The 18549-nt window shown below is 38.6% G+C and overlaps 1 protein-coding gene across 2 annotated transcripts in view; it reads right to left on the bottom strand.

The window, feature by feature from the left end:
- GRM1 (glutamate metabotropic receptor 1) overlaps positions 1-18549 on the bottom strand; it is a gene marked incomplete at both ends in the record, with an annotated part of 199189 nt that overhangs the window by 145570 nt on the left and 35070 nt on the right. For both annotated transcript variants that reach the window (XM_081314258.1, XM_081314259.1), the window contains one exon: positions 2732-2981. In XM_081314258.1, the coding sequence (XP_081170384.1) occupies positions 2732-2981 (250 nt within the window). The remainder of the gene's footprint in view (positions 1-2731; positions 2982-18549) is intronic.

Raw genomic sequence — 18549 nt, 5'->3', positions numbered from 1 at the left:
GTGACTACGTACAAGGAGATCCTTAGCTTGGAAAGAAATGTTTGGTGTTTGAAATCATATAGCCTCTTGCGAGATGAGAAGGTTGTTCAAAATTGGTTTCAATATACTCAGTTACGGGCCAGGTGGAAAGAAGATCAGAAAAATGGATTTACAATGACTGATGAAAATTTGATAAAGCAAATTAGAAATCAGGGACCAGCACATATCAAACGGATATATCTTGCATTGATAGAGATTGACTCAGAAACAGAGCTTGTTAAGGATTGTATGATAAAATGGGCCCAAAACATCCAGGAAGTTATCACAATGGACACTTGGGAAAAGATTTGGGTGAGGAACGTAAAATTTACTCAAGCTCAAAATCTAAGGGAGAACTTTTACAAAATGTTTTATAGATGGCATTTAGATCCTAAAAAGCTTGCAAGTATGTATCCGAATTATCAGCCTAAATGTTGGAGGTGCGGAGATGAAGATGCAACATATTTTCACATATGGTGGACATGTAAGAAGGTTAAGGCTTTTTGGATAAAAGTCTGGTGGAATATGCAGAAGATTTTTAAACAGAGGATAAAGTTTTGTCCGCAACTTTTTTTGTTGGGAATAATTGCAGACGCTACAGTTGTGGACACTAAGTTGATGTTGAACTTAATTACGGCAGCAAGACTTTTGATAGGCCAATATTGGAAGAAAGAGGAACTGCCGACCATAGAAGAGTGGACTTTAAAGGTTTCCGACCTGGCAGAGATGGCGAAGATTTCGGCCTATTTGAAAGATCACTCGCAAGAACGCTATATTATGGAATGGAGAAAATGGATTGAGTTTATCCAGATCAAGTATAGGGTTAAGAAGTTTTATGTAGCATTTGAATGAGTCTTCTTTCGTATTTTTTTCTTTTTTTTTCTTTCTTTTCTTTTCTTATTTTAGCTTCTTTTTACACATATTTGATATTATTAAGGCTTGTCTTATCCTATATAAGCTAGAGAGTGTTGGATTTTAGAGTTTATAGTTGTTAGCATATGATTGTTTATGATTGCTTTTTATATATATACCTTGTATTTAGCTCTGGGAAGTCGGGGGGGGAGGGGGGGAGGGGAGGGGGGGAGGAGGGGGGGAGGAGGGAGGGGGAAGGGGGGATTTTTAAAGGAAAATTGTACTTTAAAACTTTTCAATAAAATAAAAAAAAAGAGTGCAGGTAGCCCCTATTCCCCAGTACAGTCACTTCCACCAAATAAAGAGCTGTTATGTTGTACTCATTGTCTCGGCGTCCTTCCTGCTCTCCAGAACCCACTACACAACATAAGGTTTAACAAGTTCTACCATTGACACAGATTGCCAAATCCATGATATTTTTGATGACTAGCAATAATGACTAGCAATAAGGTTGTTTCACCTGTACCTATTACCTGTGGAATCACCTGAAACAACTACTTTTGCTTCTGATTTTGCCTGAAAAGAGGAATCATCCATATACTTGACTGAAAGTCTTTCTCACCTCTAGCTTAGCCCAAAAAGGAAAATTGCAGAAATGGAGCTTTCCTTGTACTAAAATACATGATTTTTCTCAGACGTATTTGGAGTTTTCCTGCATAAATATAATTCAATTAAATTTCAAGTTGCCAGTGTTATTCAAATAAAATACGGTGTTCAAGATTAACTGCATGTTGGAAATATTATCAAAATGTTTTCATTTTGCATGTACAAAATTTTTCATTCCCTGGGAAACCTTTTGCTCTCATATTTTCAATACTCAAAAATATAGAAGGATCTCTAATTATGACACATGTTTTCAGTTATTGGATGAAGTAATAAAAGAGCTTCATTTCCAAATGAAAATATTCATTTTATTAATTTTGGAGGGAACAGAGAAATGTAGACCAACGTTGTTATCAAGCACCACACAGCTGGCAAGTTCAATGAAGCAAGAAATGCATAGATTTCAGTTAGTCATGCTAGCCTGGGGTGGATATAGAATTTTGGACATGGCAAAGACAATAAGCCATTGAAAATGAAACATTTGGAGATCTTTCTGTAGGGAGATGTGTAACGAGGAAGAATCAGTACTCAAAACCTGTCAACTCTTCAAGTTAGGCCAGGTCAGGAAGCAGATACCAAAAGAAATAGTGGAATGCTATTAATTTAGGGCAAAATAACAGATTCATGAAAGCCTGCAAAGTACTTTGCCTTCCCTCCCTCTTATACCAAAGAGAATCAAGGTGGGGCAATCTTGAGTTTCTTTCTCCCACTGTCTTGTTTTCCCAGACAAAGCTCATATTGTCTTAATGGTTGCCATGTATTTTCTCCAAGGTCAACTCTGTCCTCCTCTATTAATCCGCAACGTATGTCATAAACTAATAAAAAAGTTCTTACATAAAGTAAGACCGTACTACTAGCTCATGGTGCTTCCTTTTACCAGAAGGTGTTTATATAATCCATCTTTAGTACTGAACTTAGCACATTTTGTTCATTTATGCAACCTGTCCAGAGAACGTTGGTTGGTTTTAAAATTTGCTCTGCTATTTTAAGGGCAAAGTGAAATGGAAATTACCTTCAAAAAATAACGTGAGGTGTTTGTGATACAAGAAATGGAAAATAAGCCTAAACTATGTTCTTGGTTTTTCAGAAGAGTTCTTAGTTCTAAACTTTAGATTTATAGCAGTAACAAGCTCAATGGTTTTACCTTTCTTCCTCCTCTTTGTCCCGATATGACAGCAAGCAAAGGAACATGACTTACCTCCCAATCAGTAGAAGCTCTCTAAGAACTCCCAAGCGTCTCATAGCCATGAGGATTCCTCTGACAGTCATCCCTTCGCAGAAACAAACCACAACTCTGGCCTTTGGCAACCTGTCCCGGAGCTTCTGTAACAGCTTCTCAAAGCTTTTTTCTCCTGCATTGCTGTAGATCTTATCTGAATGAGCAATGCAAAGGCCTTCCTGTGCAGCCAGTTCCTTGAAAGCTTCCATGCCACTCTCTCCATAGTTTCCTAAACAAAAGGGGAAAATAAATGAGAATATTTGTAGCTCAGGTTTGACCTGGGGGTTCTTGGTGCTCTTCTTGCAGACGTTTCATTACCCAAACTGGGTAACATTTTCAGTGCTGGTAAGGAGTACTGTTTACCGACAGTTTACCTTCTAGTGGCTTGCCTGTCAGTGTTGGTGAGGGTGGTCTTGGAGATTCTTTGGTTGGGTTGTTTGCTGTTGGCTTCTTCTGCAGTTTCTTGATTGGGATATTGTTTACTTGATTTTTGTTCTGATGTTAACCTTGGAGTTAATCCATGCTGATCTGAGTGTTGATTACTGGTAGAGAGGTGCTTGGGTCTTTTTGTTCATTTTGGAACTGACTGATAGTCTCTTTTGCATAGTCTATAGATGTTGTTAATGTCTACGTGTCTATTGAGGGCTGATTTGTCAGTTTGCCAGGTTTCTAGAAATTCCCTGGCATTTTTGAACTTGGTTTGGTCTAGGATGGTCACATTTTCCCAATTGTAACTATGGTTAAATCTGTCTATAAGTTGTGAAATTAAAGAATTCTCATCCTGTCTTCTGACTGCTAGTTGATGTTCGTGGACGCGTTTTGCCAGTCTTCTGCCTGTTTGTCCTACATAGTGGTTGTTTCTAGAAGCCTGGCATTTTCTAGAAGTCTGGCACTCTGACAAATCAGCCATCAACAGACACATGGACATTAATAACATCTATAGACTATGCAAAAGAGACTGTCACTCAGCTCCAAAACGAACAAAAAGAAGCACCTCTCCACCAGTAATCAGCACTCAGATCAGCATGGATTAACTCCAAGGTTAACATCAGAACAAAAATCAAGTAAACAATACCCCAGTCAAAACCGCCAAAGAAGCCAACATCTAACAGCCCAACCAAAGTATCTCTAAGACTACCCCCACCAATACTGACAGGCAAGCCACTAGAACAGACATGTTAAACTCGCGACGTCACGTGATGTCGCACGATGCATCAGAGCTTTTTCTGCACTGCTTGGCAATGGGGTGGGCGCGGTTTCCTGATGACGCGTCCGGCCCGCAGGCCGGCAGTTTGACACCCCTGCACTAGAAGATAAAGTGACAGAAAACTGCACTCCTTACTAGCACTGATAATGTTACCTACTGTAGTTTGTGTAATGAAATGTCTGTAAGAAAACAAGCAAGCTCAGAGAGCAGCAAGGTCCCCTCAAAAGGGAAAAAGGTTGTCACTATTATTTCCAATGACCAAGGTTGTCACCCACTGCATAAATCATAGCTGACTAAAACAATTAAATCAACCAAATAATTCACTCCTCTATAGTTTATTTGAGACCTAGGGGAACAGCACTTTCTAATCCAGAGGTGTCAAACTGCCGGTCCACAGGCCAGTTGCCTCATGCAGAGACTGCACCCACCCCAACTCCGGCAATGCGAAAAAAGTCACAATATGTCACAACATGTCACGTGACACGGCGAGTTTGACACCCTTGTTCTAATCTAAATCTTCTTGGCCAGACAGCATTGGCTTCCCTCTTCCATCTCAGATGGATCACAGAGACTGTATTGCTCAAATTATTTCACTACCATTATAAGAACAATGATTGAAAAGCAAAGGAGGCAAACAGGAGGAAAAGGGATTTTTTTTCACCCAGTGAGCATTTTTACTTGTCTGAGACTCTGGCGCTTCCGGTCTACTTGAAAGGAGAGGTTAGCATTCCATTGTTAGCAGACCCTGAAAGCAAGCATTTGGAGAAAAGGACATGCAGGTTAACCAAAAGCAAGATTTTCACTTATGCTCAGGTCTTGTTAATTCTGTGGAGACAGGAATCAATGGGGCTGGCAGCTATTGGGGCACTAGGAATACACAGTGAAATGTAAACAAAGACTGCCAATATTCCAACAGGCCCCATTCATCTCTTTCTTTGTAATTGCTGTTTCAACACAGCATTTTTCAAGGTATTGTTTCACCTGGCTTAAAACTTGCAACTTTGCTCAGCTGTGCTTTTAAGCTTTGTTTGGCAATCCTTCAGGCACCTTCAGAAGTCTTTGTTTTGGGAAATTGCCTCTCCCTGGTTTCTTTTGGTGTGAAATTCATAAGAGCAAAAGCAATTTTTATGCTTTCTGTGGGGCTTTATAGAATGAGTGGTGTGGCTTTGAGTCATACTGTTGCTTTTGCATTTTATTTATAAGTGATTTTCTTCCTCTTATGCTCCCAAGACTCGCTGTATACTTGTAGGTAACTTAAGAACACACAAGAGAAGAAAGTGATACCATATGGAAAGTATTCTCCCCTGAAAGACACAGAAGCGTTGCAATTTATCAGAAGAATTTTTGCACTCCTAGTAGTAATGTTCCTCATGTTTCTGTACATGCTCACAGATTAGGAAAAATACCTGTTTCCCTTCTCCCCAATACTTACCTATGGTGCTTACAACTAATAGATAGACCGAGGCAAAGCAACTAGCCCCAATTTTCACCTAGCAAAATTCATAACTGAAGATCTGAACCAGGACACCAAAATATAGCTGACCCTGTGAGATGTAGCAATAGCAGTGGCACTTAGTCTTATGTACTGCCCCATAGTGCTTTACAACACTCTCTGGCAGGTTTAAAATGTCAGCATATTGCTCCCACAATCTTGTTTTACTGACCTTAGAATGATGGAAGGCTGAGTCAACCTTGAGCCCCATCAGGATCAAACACCAGGCTGTGGGCAGAGTTTGCCTGCAATACTCCATTCTAACCACTGTGCCACTAGGGCTCCTACATCCTGAATTTCATTTCTAAGGCCCTATTTCTAGAAATCACTCCACTGAATTCTAGGAACAATTCAGGAAGAAAATGATTTGATTTCCAAATGATTTCTGAATAATCAGAATAATACAGAACAGTTCATTACCTTTATCACACCTGAATAGCAAGATCTTTTTAAAAGCCTTCAACTCTCCACATATGTATCTTATAATCTGAGCCCTAATCTCTTACACACTGCCAGAGTTTCCTTCTTTTAAATCTTGTCATTTTGTGGGAACTAGGAAGTGTGCCTTTGCTGTAGTTGCCCCATTCTTTGGAATAATTTCCTCTCCAATGTATGAAAGATTCCCCAACTCCTTCAGAAATCTGTTAAGACCTGACTTTTCCCCATATGTTAAGGGCCATTTGAGTAATAGTCCTCTTTTGATTGTCTTGTTATCTGCTTGGCCACCATTTTATATTTTGTATTTATATGTTATGCTTGTCTATTGTTATATGCCTTTTTTTACAGTGTCATTCAGTCATGTGATTGTGATTTGCAGTCTTCCCAGGTGCCTTGTGACAAGCAAAGTTAATTGGAGAAGTGAGATTCACTTTATGCCTATGTGATTCACTTAATGACCTTCTGATTCCCTTAACAACTATGGTGATTCGCTTAATGATTGCCATAAAAAGGTTATAAAATTGGACTTAGCTACATCATGACTTGCTTAATAACTGCATTGCTTAGCAACCAAAATTCTGGTCCCTGTTATGGTTGAAGATTGCCTGTAAACACCATGCAACGATGCTGTTGAACAAATGTAGATTTCCAGTGCTAACATATCTTTGATGATTTGCTAGGAAAAAGGCATTATCTTATTTTTGCCCAGCAACTAAGGCAGAGACTGGGTTGGTTTGCACATTAATTTTGTCAGTATGAATGTTATTCATATAAATCCATATGAGCACCATCTAGTGGGCAAAATATAACCATTAGGTGAGTTTATTAATTAATATTAATATTACTAGAGAAATACTTACAAGGTGAAAGATTTATATGACCTGAAGAAAAATCAGAGTATAATTTTATTATTATTGTTTCTTGTACAGTCAGCCAAATATTTAGAATAAACTTGGCATTTTTATCCACCTACTAAGTCTTACTGAAGAACCTGGGATAGGCAGATGTGAATGTTCGGTGGTTTAAAGATATTGTCTCAGAATAGAATCTGTTCCAAGTAAAGCTGCTTTTTGCAGTTGACTGGTGGTGATTTTGTCAATGACAATGGTGTTCAAGTGGTGCTCCAGATATTTTGGGATTGCAGTCAAGGTGCCACCTTTGCTTTCTTTTGCCACAGTCATTCTGCTTCTATTTGCAGGTCCAGTATGGTTAAACCTCTGGCATGGCTCCCATTCTTCTCAAACACATTTCACAACCACATCCGAGTAATGCCTCACTGGGAGATTAATATAATTGTGGTTCATTGCACAGTCAACCAGATGTTTAGACTAGATTTGGCATTTTTATCCACCTATCGTTATTATTATATTATCCCACCTTTTTATTTATATTTGTTGAACTTAAGTTGGCGAACATACTTACTATTCTTGCCTCCTATTTACCCCATCACAACAGAGGTGGGGAGTGGGTTGAGAGAGGTGGATTGGGCTGAGAGAGAGTGACTTGCCCCTAATCAACCAGCTGACTTTCACGCCTAAGGGAAGCCTTTTCTGCCGCTCTTAGATGTGAAATGAAGAGAGGATCTTTGGGATCTTGGCTTTAATTATTCCTCTCTTTTAGGATTTCCAAGTGGCCTCAGTGGCTCAAATATATGGCATCAAATATATGAACAACTGGTTCTCTGTGTGGATGCCGCTTCTGGAAGTCCATTCTGGGCCTGGACAACAAAAAATTAGCTACTGGTTCTGGCAAACTGGTGCGAACCAACCAGGAAGAAACTCAGAGTAAGACTGAAGAAAATAGAGGTTTTGACTCATTAGATGGGACATTATATTATTAAATAGATGTTTGAACATGGCTAAGGGAATAGATAATTGTTAGAAATAAAAGTATTGCTATAACCAGAAAGATAGGATATGCAACTAGAATACTATATTTTGGTATGACAAGGGAAATATGAAAATGCTAAAAGGGTCTGAATAAGGGAAACTTTTGGTTACCCAAATATAATTTACTATGAGAAAACTATAAGCGATAGAGACAAGATATTATATTAGTAAACAGATGTTTGAATATGGTTAAGAAAATAGATAACTGTTAGAAATAAAAGTATTATTATAACTAGAAGGATAGGATTTCTAACTAGAATATTATATTTTATTATGAGATGGGAAACATGAAATTTCTAAAAGGGTTTGAATAAGGGAAGCTTTTGGTTACCCAAATATAATATATTATATGAAAATTGTAAGCAATAGAGATATTTTGAACATTGATGGGATTTAAAAAAAAAAAGTGGGAAAAACAGGATACTGATTGAACAAATGGATTTTACGTGCAAATGCAATTGAGATATGTTTTGGCTAGAAAAGATATTATAAATTCACATCATCGATATTATATATAATACCAGAAAAAAGTGATGAAGATGTCTATACTTAATTGTATATGTATTAATAGTAACAAGAATTGTATTTGCCCAGTGTGGAAAAATGTGTACCACTGGAAGAAGAGAGGATCTGTTGTGACTCAGGGCCAGCCTGTGGGTCCGACAGCCGGCTCCGATGTATCGGATGACTCAGATGAGGGGGAGGAGGGAAACGAACCGGCTGATGACGGTTTGGAGGCTTTGCAGAGCCCTCAGCCGGGGACCTCTTCTCAGCTGCGTGAGCCCGAGAGTGCGGAGGAAGATGACCCACAGCTGGCCCTGTTCAAGGACGCCCGACGCAGGAGGCAGTCGAGCAGGAACAAACAAAGAAAGGCTGCGGGACTCCTCGGGAGGAGGCACAGGGAGACCACGCCCTGAGCTCTCTATAAAAGGAGTGTTTGGGGAGGGGCTGGTTGCTGAAAGCAACTTTTCCGCTTGAGAAGACAAGCTCTAGTGTTTTTGTTAACTGCGTAATAAATCTTGGCAGATGCCTTTTAGCCTTGGACGCTCTCCAGTCTCTTCTTTCTGAATAGGGGTTTGCCTTATTACAAGGCCAGAAGAGGGCTGGTCCAGAACAGGATCAAGGAAGCAATGGATAGTGTAGTATTGGAACTAGACTGAGAAAGTTAATATGTACCACTGAATTACAAATGGACCCAGACAACACATTATTTATTAAGTATTTATGATTGCAAAATTAGAAAATTAATGAAATGTTTACAAAAAAAGAAGCAGAAATGGGTGGCAGATAAGCAATATTCTTTTTCTTTCCAATCTGGGAGGAAAAAGAGAAAAAGAAAAATAGGGTAGGAAATGACAACTTCCAGCCTTCTCAAAAGAGATTAAGAGCATTATGAAGAAAAAAATAAAAATGTGGCAACGGAGGGACTATCATCTCCAATTAGGTGCAAGTGATATCACCTGCTATTATTTCTGGACAGATGTCACAAATATTGTAACTTGCATTAGCCACATAATGACATCAAGCAAATGACATAAAGAAGAGGGAGTCAAGCTATTCTCCAAAGCACCTGAAGGCAAGACAAGAAGCAATGGATGGAAATTAACCAAAGAGAGAAGCAACCTAGAACTAAGGAGAAACTTCCTGACAGTTAGAACAATTAATCAGTGGAACAACCTAACCAGAAGCTCCAACACTGGAAGTTTTTAAGAAGAGACCGAACAGCCATTTGTCTGAAATGGTATAGGGTTTCCTACCTGAGCAGGGGGTTGGAGTAGATGACCTCCAAGGTCCCTTCCAACTTTATTATTATTATTATTATTATTATTATTATTATTATTATTATTATTATTATTATTATTATTATTATATAAAAATTTTATTCATAAAACATGAAACTCAGTCAACTGAACATTCAAATTGACTGGCACTAATGGTTGACACGGGTTACTGCCAGCATCCTAGGTATCAACCAGGAATCTCCTTAAAATGTAAGATGTTCCAAGTAGCGCAGTTATTTGTAGCTTTGCTGCAGTTATTGCAGAAAGCTGCAATTTCTTGATGTATTTTGCAAAGTTTTTGGACATAGTTCCCAGTGCCCCGATGACAATGGGTATCACTGTTACATGTTTCATCCATAATCGCGCAGTTTCGATGGCCAGGTCGTGGTGTTTCATAATTTTTTCCAGTTCTTTTTCTTCGACTCTGGCATCTCCTAGTACAGCGATATCAATCAACTTTACACTTTGGTTCTCTATGACTGCGATATCTGGCGTGTTCCAAATGGCGATCTGTCTGTATTCAGAAGTCCCACAAGATCTTCACCTTCTCATTCTCGACAACTTTTTCCACCCTATGTTCCCATGACTTTTTGGACACAGGCAAGTCGTATTTTTTACACAATGCCCAGTGGATTAGTTTAGCAACTCGGTCATGTCTAGCTTTGTAATCAGTTTGCGTGATTTTGCTGCACTCACATATTAAATGTGAAACAGTTTCAACTTTGTCATTGCAAAGTCAGCAATTTGGATTGTCAGTAGATTTTTGTATCTTTGCTTTCATGGCATTAGTTTGTAGTGCTTGTTCTTGAGCAGCCAGTATTAAGCCTTCTGTTTCTTTCTTGATGGTTCCCATCTTAAGCCATGGCCATGTCAAGTTGTTATCACATTTTCCTTCATTATTATTATTATTATTATTATTATTATTATTATTATTATTATTATTGTTGTTGTTGTTGTTGTTGTTGTTGTTGTTGTTGTTATACCATTTGCACAGTAAGCTCATGACATGTGATATCACTTGTCCCTCTTTATTCTCCCCCTCCTGAGATTCACATGTGCAGGTAGCACAGAATGAGTTTATGGATTGAAATAAAAGATGACTGGTAGGGCTGTAAGAGGACTTGGATTTCTTTTCTATGAAGAAAGGAGCATATCACTGCAGCCTCTCTTTTTTTCAGATTACCACTATAAAAAGATACAGCTGTATTAAGGAATCAATCATTAAAGTCAAACTGAATCTTAAAACAGCTGTACTTTTTTTTTAGGTTGCACAAAAACCTGAAAAGAGGGGATGCTTCAATAACAAAAAAATAGATAGGTGCTTGCCCAAAGTAAAAATAACTTGTTCCAAATAATATGCAAGGTGTCCACAGCAGCCAGTTCTGGGCTGCAAACATCCAGATGACTGATAAACCCCTACTTCTTGATGGAGTTTTACTGACCAGCTCTGGTAGCCCTATCTACTACTCCCTTTACAAAATCAGGTGGAGTTAGAATCCCAAAACATCTCATCCATCAAATAGATTGTGCTACTTCAACATGCAGGAAAGTGAAACTATAGAAAGCACACCAGATCAAAGCCTACCACGTTTGGGATGAGTAATGGTGAATGAGATTTGGAATCTCTGCGTGATGTTCCACCAAAATTCAGACAGAGAGACAAAGATACAGAGAGAGAGAGAGAGAGAGAGAGAGAGAGAGAGAGAGAGAGAGAGAGAGAGAGAGAGAGAGAGAGAGAGAGAGAGAGAGAGAGAGAGAGAGAGAGACCCTTCACACTTCTCCTTTTTGAGCTAAGAAGCATACTGCCCCAATCAGAAGTCGCTTGCATAACCCCTCCATTCTAATAAAGTTAAAACAGTAATTCATAGGAACCCAAATTACAAAACAGAAAAATATAATAAACAATTATAATAAGCCTTTATTCCAGACAACTTGACCAAATTCAAAACACAGACCAAGGAAAATATTCACCCAGAATAAAGGCTCTCCCAAATCCTCTAGATATAACCAATTTTTAAAAGGCTTTCTGAGACAACATTGTGAGATCCAGTCTAATCTTGGATGGTAGTGGTGGGGAAATGTTGTTCCCATGTAGGCCACCACAACTGGTCATCTGCAATGCCTGAAGATGACATTCTCTAAGAAGAGGGTCCCAGAGACCATTTACTGTCCCAGATCTAAGTGGATCGGCAAAAGCTAATGGGCAAAGGCAAACCCAAGGATATTCAGATTGTTAGGCCATGTAGCTTATGAACTAAGAGAACATTAAGGAAAAGCTATATTGACACTACTCAGTAATTATTATTCTCATTCATTCTTGGGTGTGTGTATGGCCCAATTTATGTAGTCTGTCATCCTGTGCATAGCCAACTACAGGTAGTCCTTGACATATGACCTCAACTGAGCCCAAAATTTCTGGTGTTAAATGACAGTTGTTAAGTGAGTTTTGCCTCATTCTATGATCTTTCTTGTCATAGTTATTAAATGAATCAATTGTTTTAAATTAGTGCCATGATTGTAAAGTGAACCTGACTTCCCCATTGACTTTGCTTGTCAGAAGGTCACAAAAGATGATCACATGCTCCCAGGACACTGCAAATGTCATAAATATGACCCAGTTGCCAAGCATCCAAATTTGTGACCATGGGGATGCTGCAACAGTGATGAGCATGAAAACAGTCATATGTCATTTTTTTCTGTGCCGTTGTAACTTCAAATGGTCACCAAAAGAATAGTTGTAAATCAAGGATTACCATATTCATATGGTCTAATAGAATAGGTCCCACCCCTTTCTGAACTGCATTTATTTAGAATATTGCACAATATTCCTCAAGGCACAATCATAAGTGTTCCATTATCAACATTTACGAGAGTGTATCGTGCAACTATCACTGGATAACAAATTCAGATCAAACATTCTGACATAGATTTTAGTCTTTTCATTAAGAATTAAATATACACCCGCCCACTTCCCCATGGATTCCAGTGCAAAAGATTAGATCACCTTCATTCAGATGTATTGTCCTTCCCTTCTTTCTCTTAATTTCACAGACACCCAATATTTCATTTCATTTCATTTCATCCCATTCCATTTCATTTCATTCACTTTTACCGCTCTTACATTCCAGGTCACCCTATTCATATGAGATGGCCATCCTCCAAATAGGCTTACACTTGTTAATATCTACCATCCATCACAGTGTTGATCTATTGAGGTTTTCACACAATGCTCTTTAATAATGTAGAGAAGGAGTGAACTAGCCATGTTTGTGCCACATACAGCATCTCCTTCTCATTTTGTCCTATATTTGTTTTTGAACAACTTTAGAAAATATCACAACTATTTCTGAAACTACATTTCACATTTGCATTAATTGCATTAAGTATTTGTGGCAAAAGCTAACAGCATCTCCTAGCCATTTGGGAGAAATTAAAATGTCCATACTAAAAATATAATAAATTATAATAAGATGTCTCAGTCCATTCAAAATATGCATTTGTACACTCTTCAAAGTATATTTACATTTCTCCAGCACAGCAGAATTTAAACAACTCAGCAAAAACCCTCCTGTGGATAAAATTTCTCAATTTTTCCCCAATCATTTACATTACTTTGGCCAAAGATCATGATAAGCACTGCTGCATTAGAAATTAAAGGAATTGACATTTCTGAGATCTAAGCACTTGCAAAATTTGTTCAGCATAGATACTCTTCCACTGTGAATCATCAAAGTGGGTATATCATTTTTCTATTTTTCACAAAGTGATTTCAGTCAAGAAAATATGAACAGAGAGGGCATTGGTGCATGTGTTAAATAAAAACAGAGGCTGTTTTAATGAACTTTTACTTCAAACTTTTCATTTAATCTAAATTAAGTTAAACTTTAACTTTTGACCAATAAAATGTTACATATTAAATAACTTTGATCAGAATGGGAAAAAACTATGATCTGCTATTTTATAATAGCAAAATCTCTATCTTATTAGACACAGAATATCTTGCCTCATAAACAAATAACTTCTTTGGGGGGTGGAATCTGTCATTCCTATTATCAGCCAATCAATTATGGGATTAACAATTAAAAACTTACCCTGTCACTATTTATACTTCAGCAAATTTGAAGATCTTGTTGTGTAAGATAGAGAAAAATTGGAACACAAATAAGAGTTATTGAAAATGCTATTGCTGAACTAGTCTAGGCTCCTTTTGAAACCCAACTCCTTGAATTCTAAAATTGGCCAACATCACTTGGTAAATATGTAGATTAATTGGGACATCATTGAAATGAGCATGTCAAGGGCAAACCTTAATTAATTTGGAAACCAGGCTGCTTTAACTAAAAAAAGCTACAGTATTGGCAGATGTCATGGGAAACCTGTACATTTTTTCCTGATTTTTGTCAAATTAATCCTCTGTCTTCTACTTTTTGAAAAGTCAGAGAAGTTGTAGAGGTTGTAGAAGTAAAGAATAGCAGCTTTTTTGAAAACATATTCTGAAGTGTCCAAAACAGCAATAAAACATCAACTAACTTCAATCTGCTTCATTAAATATCTTCCTCACTCACAATATTTTCTTCAGAGTATTAATCTGAGGACATGAATATTTCATGGCTATGACCGTATAAATAGATATGTTTGAAATGGAATCTTCTATTGTTAAAGTCCTTGGTATTACTTCAGTTTTTTAAATGGGTTATCAAAATAAATGTTAATAATTTTAATGTTGAAATGCTTTAGAAATTAGTAATTTAAATATTTCTGAAATTATTTAATCAAGATTTGTTGACTGACACTTGTTTCTACATATAGGAAAATGTTGATTTATGAGCAGCAAGCTTTTAAACTGGAAACAAAGGTTTGCCTACTTTATCCATTTGGGCCTTCCCCAACTTGATGCCATACACATATGTTACTACTATTGTATTCCCACTATCCAGAGATTGGCAGGCGCAAGAAACCAGGAGCCGGAATAGAGTTCAAAATTATTATGAATTTATTCTTTGCTTCCTATACACAGGAATCTACGAAAGGCCAAGACAAATTGGCGCTAGATAAGAGTCAGTAGAATTCATGGGGATCTGGACTTAGGTCTCTTGTGGAAGTGTAGCAACTCCAAACTGCTGATGCATTTGGCCCTGCCCTCGGGCTTAGCCTGGTCATCTCCTACACTGACACTGGATAAGCCAGCAGTGTGAAACAGCAGCTTAAAAAGCTAATATAATCCTGGGTTATATAAACAGAGGCATAGAATCGAGATCACGCAAAATATTACTACCACTTTATAAAACCCTAGTAAGACTACACCTGGAATACTGCAACCCATTTTGGTCACAATACTACAAAAAAGATATTGAGACCTTGGAAAAAGCTCAGAGAAGAGCAACTAAAATGATCAAAGGCCTGGAGACTAAAACATATGAAGAATGGCTGCAGGACTTGAGTTTGGCTAGTCTAAAGAAAAGAAGAAATAGGGGTGACATAATAGCAATATTCCAGTATTTGAGGGGCTGCCACAAAGAAGAGGGCATCAAACCATTCTCCAAAGCACCAGAGGGCAAGACAAGAAACAATTGAAAACTGATCAAAGAGAGAAGCAACCTGGAATTAAGGAGAAACTTCCTGACAGTGAGGACAATTAATTAGTGGAACAGCTTGCCTTCACAAATCATGGGTGCTCCATCACTGGAGGTTTTTAAGAAGAAACTAGGCAATCACTTGTCTGAAAGCATATAGGTTCTCCTGCTTGAACAGGGGGCTGGACTAGAAGACCTCCAAGGTCCCTTCCAGCTCTATTCTATTCTAAAACATTGGGGAAGATGAGGCTATTAGCCCAATCATTTGTAAGTCCATCTTTCATCCAGAAATCTAGATCACAAGACCTGCTATGCAAACAGCCTAAATAAATGAATTAATTAAGACTAATTTTTGTCTTTGTCAACAAAGCAAATTGGGCCAAGACTTTTACAGAGCTGACATATACACAGAATTGAGCAAGGCAATGAAGGAGCATTCCAAAATAATCCTTGAACAAATTGAAGTCTATGTGTGTTCAGGAGGGCTGTCTTCTAGATAGTTGATGATGTCATTGTCCAAATCTTATATTGTGTATCTATTGGTAACAAAAGCCAATGCTCACGTTCCAGTTTAACAAACAAAAATACTGCACATCTCTAATCCAATCTGCATTCTTACATTGTCATTCAGAAGCTAGTGGCAGGTTACCCAAGTGGAGCTAATTACCTCCATAAAGTTTGCTCACCAAAGATCCAATAAATCAGATTCTAAACTCATAAACAGCTTGACCCAAATCATATTTCTAGCTCATCCCAGTCCTCAATAGAATAAGCTGAATTAACATTGTGCGCCCATGAGAATATTTTCAATCCAGATCTAGGTCACAATGAGATTCTGGGGTGGGAGAGAGGGGAAAGTACAATAAACCATGCAAATAGGGTCAAGGAAGGTAATGGAATAAGGTCTTACATTTAGGCAGGAAAAACCAAAGGTGCAAATACAGATTGGGCAAGACCTGGCTTAAAAACAGTAACTGTGAGAGGGAGTCCTAGTGGACGATCACTTGACTATGAGCCAGCAGTGTGCAGCAGCAACCCCAAAAAACTAATAAATCCTGGGTTGTATAAACAGAGGCATAGAATCAAGATCACACAAAGTATTAGTACTGCTTTATAAAACCCTAGTAAGACCACACCTGGAATACTGCAGCCAATTTTGGTCACCATATCACAAAAAAGATGTTGAGAGTTTGGAAAAAAAATCAGAGAAGAGCAACTAAGATGATCAAAGGCCTGGAGACTAAAACATAAGAACGACTACGGGACTTGGGTTTGGCTAGTCTAAAGAAAAGAAGAAATAGGGGAGAGATGATAGCAGTATTCCAGTATTTGAGGGGCTGCCACAAGGCAGAGGGGGCCAGGTTGTTCACCAAAGCACCAGAGGTCAGGACAAGAAACAAGGGTTGGAAACTGATCAAAGAGAGAAGCAACCTGGAATTAAGGAGAAACTTGCTGACAGTGAGAACAATCAACCAGTGGAACAGCTTGTCCTCCAGAAATCGTGGGTGCTCCATCACTGGAGATTTTAAATTTAATTTAATTTAATTTATTATCATTTCTATACCGCCCTTCTCCCGAAGGACTCAGGGCGGTGTACAGGGCAAGAATAAAACACAGAAATTTACAAAAATTAAAAGATAATTAAATGCATGCCCGATTAAAATACAATTGATACATAATAAAAACCCCAATAAGAATGATAAAAAAACCCACCAATCCCCCCTCAGGCCAGGCCGGCTTGCTCGAACAAGTATGTTTTCAGATCGCGGCGAAAGGAGCGCAGATCGGGCGCCGTCCGGAGCTCAACCGGTAACTGGTTCCATAGCTCCGGGGCGCCCACAGAGAAGGATCTCCCCCTGGGGGCCACCAGACGGCATTCTCTGACCGGTGGCACCCTGAGGAGTCCCTCTCTGTGGGAACGCACAGGGCGCAGGGAGCTTGATGCCGGCAGCAGATGTTCCCTGAGGTACTCCGGCCCCATGCCGGAAGAAGAGACTAGACATTCACCAGTCTGAGACAGTATAGGTTCTCCTGCTTGAGCAGGGGGTTGGACTAGAAGATCTCCAAAGTCCCTTCCAGCTCTATTCTATTCATTTTCCTATTCATATAGAGTGGGGAGGACATTTAGGCATAAGCTAAACAAGCTATACTTTAGGGCCTCACATTCCACAGAGCCTTACAGAATTTGAGAATATCACGTTTCTGATTTTGCAGATGTTCATTATTACTTTTAAAAATGATTCTGATTACTTGTTGTTTGTTTGTGTGAGTGTAATGATCTCTCGAAGAGAGATCAGGCCAGTCAAATGACAAATCTCTTAAATCACTAAATGCATTTGTATGAAAATAATTTATATTTTTCATTTTAAAAACCTTGCTTTTAAATAATTAAAAGGCATATACATGTTTTCTATTTTTTTGTGTGGGATGACCCAACGTCTTGTTTTGGTATGCACCTTCTGGCATAACTCTAACAAGGCTTTAGGGACTCACCAGGTCTAAATCCAGCACTGGAGAAAGGAGAAAAATTAGAAGAGAGGAAGGAATGCAGCATAATTTAGATAATCTTCATAATAGCCAAAGCTGGTATCTTTTTGTTAGCTGTTTTAGTAAATAATTAAGGTCAAGTTTTGAAACATACCCCTTTCCAAAGCAAATACTGTATATCTATTTATAAATTTAAAAAAGAGTTCTTAAAAATTGTAGACAGGTTAACATGATTAGGTAAAGGTAAAGGTTCCCCCGCACATGTGTGCTAGTCGTTTCCGACTCTAGGGGCCGGTGCTCATCTCCGTTTCAAAGCCGAAGAGCCAGCGCTTGTCCGAGGACATCTCCGTGGTCATGTGGCCGGCATGACTAGACACCAAAGGCGCACGGAACGCTGTTACCTTCCCACCTGAGTGGTCCCTATTTTTCTACTTGCATTTTTACGTGCTTTCGAACTGCTAGGTTGGCAGAAGCTGGGAAGAGTAACAGGCACTCACTCTGTTACACGGCACTCGGGATTCGACCCGCCAAACTGCTGACCTTCTGATCGACAAGCTCAGCGTCCTAACCCACTAAGCCACCGCGTCCCTTTAACATGATTATTTCACCATAAAAATAGCGGAGCAAATAATAAAACAGTCACTGGCTAACTTGTAGACAAAAAGTGCTTGATTATTACCAATCAGCATGGCTTTATTGAAGATAGGCTCTTTTCTCTTTTTGATAAAGTGATTCTATAAACAAAGGGAACATACTTTACGTCTCTCAATTTCTGAAAAACCTGTCACCAAAGTCATATGGCTTCTTCTCTGCCAGCCTCTTCCTCTCAATTAATCTCAGATCAGAATCCTAAGAATTTTATATGAAGTTATACAAATGACTAAAAACGAAACATGCAAGGCTCTCTATATTTATATAATTAGGAAATAA

This window comes from Vipera berus (assembly GCF_964194415.1).
Source record: "Vipera berus genome assembly, chromosome: 1".
Taxonomy (NCBI): domain Eukaryota; kingdom Metazoa; phylum Chordata; class Lepidosauria; order Squamata; family Viperidae; genus Vipera; species Vipera berus.
The sequence above is the reverse complement of the archived record's forward strand: the minus strand, read 5'-3'. Positions and strand labels throughout refer to the sequence as shown.